At 40.3% G+C, this 5,137-nt stretch overlaps 1 protein-coding gene across 1 annotated transcript in view; it reads right to left on the reverse strand.

Annotated features, from left to right (window-relative positions):
• WWC2 (WW and C2 domain containing 2) overlaps nucleotides 1-5,137 on the reverse strand; it is a 64,306-nt gene that overhangs the window by 26,711 nt on the left and 32,458 nt on the right. The window contains exons 9-10 of the mRNA XM_010132331.1: nucleotides 3,583-3,672; nucleotides 1,152-1,765 (exon numbers count right to left, since the gene is read on the reverse strand). Coding sequence (XP_010130633.1) covers nucleotides 1,152-1,765; nucleotides 3,583-3,672 — 704 coding nt within the window. The remainder of the gene's footprint in view (nucleotides 1-1,151; nucleotides 1,766-3,582; nucleotides 3,673-5,137) is intronic.

The following is a 5,137-nucleotide window of genomic DNA, read 5'->3' on the forward strand; positions in this document are numbered from 1 at the left end:
GCCGAGCTGGAAATGCTAGGTGCTGACCGGGTTTCAAATAGGGCTGACAGTGCGCAGCACTGGTGGAAATCTGGCTCCTTCAGTTCTTCCTTGGGAAAACAAAGCCACTATGTAATGTAAACACACAACTGGTTTGCAACATCTTTGTCATTGAAGACAATGACAGAAAGTCAGTAAAAACACAGATGTGCAGAGAAAGCAACAACATACTGTCAACCCTAACAAAAGGCAGCAGAGTCAATGCTCTAGAGTGAGGATAAGCTATCAGTTCCTGATGGCTGGGATTTTTGAAGCTCTGACTCTGCCAAAGGCTTTGACAACATGAGATGACTAAGTATGTTGCATGGCTTTTACCGCAGAATAGAAGTGGAATTCATTAAGGTAAAGTTAATTAGTTACTAAGAGTACCTCGATAGCTCACAGGGTCATTCAACCCATCTTCCTTAAAGGGAAGTATGTTTTAAGGATTAGATGACTCACCCTTTTGGAAGTTACCTACAGACTGCAGGGGGAAGCCAGGCTAGCTTTGGAGCTCTCTTCTAATTCAGATAAAAAGCTAAAAGCATGAAATCCATGTTAAAATGGGGAGAGTCTCACCGTAACTTCCATGGCATGTGGTCACTTGCCTTTCTCAACTCACAACAAAAGTGACGGCATTCAAATATACATACACACATGAAAATTCTAACTTTCAAGTCCACAGATCTTTTTTACTGAGGATGTCAGTCTGCAACTTATTCTTCAGTAAGAATCCAAGTACCTGATTTCAAGTTACCAAAAAACCATCAGACAGTATTTTTGCTGTCCCCATACATCTTGACAATACCTAGGAACATCACACACCCTCCACGTCTTCAAGATCCAGCTTCAGTTTCTTCTATTATTTTTTTATGATACAGTCTGCAATACATGAATTTTTCTTCTGAGACAGCTACTAAAAAATGTAGATGGAATCAGAGTGACCATATCTCTCTGCAGCCAAAACTAGAAGTTATGTAACGTTCCTCAGAATTACTGACCGCCCACTATGGCAAATGTATGCTCAACGAGATACTCCTTCAGTTACATGATGCACCTCTCATTCAAGAGCCAGCTGTTAGTTCAAAATTTCCACGTTACCCATACATTTGACATTAGAGGTTTTTTATTACCTGAACTTCCTTCACGGAGAGAAGGCAGAGGCTGTCTAATGCCTTCATTAAGATCTTTATCATCTGTAGGAATCTTAGATCCTGCTCTGGCTTCAGAGTCCAATAATATTTGGTTCTCACAGAGACTAATGCCTGCAAAATCACCTGAAAGGTCACAGTCTTCAAAGTCTGTAGTGAGGTGATGCAGAGGGGAATTTTGAGCTGACACTGAAAATGCAGCTTCTAAAACCAAAGGGGAGCCTGGAGGGGACAAGGAAGACAGTGAAGATCTGGAAGACAGTGATGTCACAGATTTGGGAGGTTCAGTCAATTTGGGATGGTCTGCAGTTGAAGGAGCGTCACTGTAACACAGTCTCCCATGGGAACCGACCACTTCATTTTCATGAATAGTGGTGATAGGCCCCAAAGGAATGTAACCACCTTTTTCTTGCAATATGAAGTCAAGTTTATATTGATAGTCCAAATCTGTCATCTGATCGCCTTGGTTATAGTAGAGATCCATGGAGCTGAGCGAGTTTAGTGACCCTCTGCTTGACGTGTTCAGAGATCCCCGGCTGGATGCCAGAGATCCCAAACTGCTCCCTGAAGACACAGATAATGTACTAGCTGAGAGGCTGCAAAGAAAGCACAAACACGTACACTGATGTTACTGAACTAAACCAGCACAAAACATACAAGGAGAGAAAAGATTGACCACAATGCACTATATCGATTTACAACTGAATGCTGCTTGGGGCATTATGTTTTTTAAGCACCCATCTTGGCTTAGATCAGTGTTATTTATAATTTATCTAGCAATTTATCCAGCTAACAGCCTGTTGCCAAAGCCTCCTTTGTTCTGGAGAAGACTGTAGATTTGACAACCTGGTCCAGTACTAGCAGCTGAGAAGGCTGCTGTTACATTCCCTCAAAGAGCTGCTCCACTCTGATATGGGAGCTTGTGGGGTCAATGTGACAAGAAGCCCCCTAACCAGGAAGGAGTTTATGGCAGCAGAGGAGTGCTGCCACCTCTCTAGAGTGATTTATGCAGCCTGCCCCCTGCCCAAGCACCTGGGAAATATGGCAGCTAGAAGGAGACAACTTATAGCAGAACTGCTTCACATCTCTAAGACAACATACACTCTACACGCACAGTAAATCCAACTACATAAACATGACAAAGTCCATAACATGCAATCTTCTCCTGTTAACAACAGGAGATAAGAAGCCCTGCCAGGCCACAGAAAGTGAGTGTCCTGCCTTGGTTCAGGAGGACTCTTCTGGGAAAAAAAGGCAGGAAAAATAATTCAAGGCAGCTCCTTCTAAACACTTAAAAAGATGTTTAATGAACAATAATAGTGCTATCAACTTGGAAAAATTTTGCCACTGGGATAGAAAACTGCTTTTAACAGGACAAAGAAACTCCTAAAAGTCCAAACGACCACAAAATACAAAATTATTTAAAAGACTCTTTTCCTAACTAATCACCAATAAAAATCCAATTTATGGGATTTGGCTGAGATGTCTGAAATAGCTAAGCCAGCCAAGATTCCAGGAATAGGATGGCATGGCTTGTGAAGCATTCATAGAATGCTTAAAAACATTTTTCCCCTTAAAGCCCTATTTTGATTTCTATGAGAATACATAAACATTAATGCAGTGTCCGATTAGTGTATTCCACTGGGATATGAAAGAAAATTCAGGATTTTCTCAATAAATATAATGGACACATGGTTTGGTAGCTCAGGGTAACAGTCCAGAAGTGAGGAAAAACTCTTCCCTTGGACTAGTTACATAAATCACTGAATATTAAAATTCCCATTAGAGCAATGAATTTGAGTTCACAGTTGCTGTAACCGATTACTTTTTCTGTTCCCATTATGGATTTCATAAACCCAGTGTCAGATTTTGAATCATTGACTGTCAGGAATAAAAAAATATCCTGCTGAGGATATACTTCTGTCTAGCACAAGTCAGTGCTGAAGAATAAAACCAGAATCAACAGAAGTATTTACATCCATACTGTCCTCATTAGCCTCTCCAGTTATTACACAGAATAAAGGCTATAATTCTAATAACTCATTTTAGACAGAACGCTTCAGAAACTGTTTGGTCTCCTCAGTGACAGGATTTTGAAGATATGACCCACTAGAGAATTCCCGATTTATTTATTTACGCTGAAGCAAAATAATGTCTTCCTGCTTAATTATGGAAGCTGTGCAGAAATTCCATCCAGTCCAAGTCTTGAGCGTTTACTGAAATTATAAAGTTACGCCAGGTTTGCATGGTGGCAAAATGCTTGAAGCTATCACACTTGCATTTTCTTACTTAAACATGAAACAAATTTTCTTCAGCTTCCAGCTAAGAGAAAAAGCTAAGAATGAAGTTGAGACATTCAGGTCCACTAGACTGTTGCTGAAAACAGGTTTTACATAATGCAGTACAGCCTCACCTCCTAAGTTGTGAATGCAAATAAGTGGTTAACTTTGTAGTTTCTTCAAGTTTCTGTACCAACTCTTTTCTTCTCTCCTCCAATTTCAGTCTGGAAAGAGAGGTAGGTGTAAGTATAGGAAAGCATTACAAAATAATCTGGAAGCTAAAATACTTCATAGGTAAGACAGAACCAAAGTGAAGATTCCCTCATATTTTCATCTGGTTGCTGACCACTAAAATCCAAGAGACTGTGTTAGCTCTCAGTCTAAAACCTAACCACTTCAGCAGAAAGACTTCACCTGCAGAAGACTCAGCAGTGTAACAAACCTGCTGAGTGTTTGAGCAAGCAGAGTGTTGGTACGTTCACACCGTACCAAGGGGAATGTGCACTCAATAAAAGAGTAACAGATGAGCACTGGGAAAACAGCTGCAACTTCAGGAAAGTAAGATCTACACTAACACAGTTTTTAAAAGCTGCACCATAGACTGGCTCCCCATTTAATGTGATTTCAGAAAAAAAAAAACAACAAAAGAACACTAACTAGCACTAGTTCTGACAATGCAAGAACTTGGAAGTGGCCCTGCAGGAAGTCTTCATATTGAGACAAAGCACAATAAATCCAAGCTGCATTCAAGCACAAGGTTCTGAGATTATGGATCATATTTAGGAATTCTTGGTAAAGATTTCTACATCCCCAACAGCTCTGTCATGAGCTCAGAGCCACACAGCACTGTAATGCGCAGTATTGCCTTCATGAAAAAACACTATTTATTGCCTCCTGCACTGTTATCTAGCACAGCTCTAAAACCACAAATGGTGGCCTGCTCCCATTCTTTTTGGCTGGCTGCTAGCAGAAAGGATTCACTGACCTTTACAGCAAAAGTTTTATAATTTCTTTTTATCACTCTATTTACAACAACAAATAAACTGCTTTCCCTCAGTGGATTCATCTAAAATCCTCTTGTAGTTGGGATTAGTATATTCTCCTCTAGCCCTTGCTCAGTCAACTGATGATGTATGTTGCGAGTTCTCAAGCAACTCATCTGAGAGAAAAGAAATTATCTCCCCTCCTTAAAAGAAAAAAGTTGATATTCATTCCCAGAAACCCTTTTCTTCCCCTTTCTGGTGTCTCAAGGATATATATAAATTAAAATTCAAATGCACAGAACACTTCAAAAAACAAAACCCCCAAATCAACCATTGCTTTCTTATGCAAACTGAATGAAATACTTGAAAGTTCCCAGAATTCACTCTCTTTGAGTGTCAGATACCAGTAAAAAGACATTAAGTCCTCAATTCAGCAAAGCATGAAAGGCACTTGCTTACATCCATGCTTATTCAGTGAGCAAATCTGGGTTATGCAAAGGTGAATAAGTTACCCTGAGGTCAGCCAGGGTGCGAACTTCCACTCCACTGCCTACGCTGCGTGTGCTCTTATACCACAGTAATGTGTTCATCTGTCAATACTGCTAAGAATTAAAAGCATACACGGTATTTCATTCTTTGCTCAGGAAGATGCACACGTGAGCTTCCAAACCAAGAATTATGCTCATCTGTGGCATCAGGCACTCTT

The sequence above is a fragment of the Buceros rhinoceros genome, unplaced genomic scaffold, assembly GCF_000710305.1.
Source record: "Buceros rhinoceros silvestris isolate BGI_N320 unplaced genomic scaffold, ASM71030v1 scaffold2783, whole genome shotgun sequence".
Lineage (NCBI taxonomy): Eukaryota > Metazoa > Chordata > Aves > Bucerotiformes > Bucerotidae > Buceros > Buceros rhinoceros.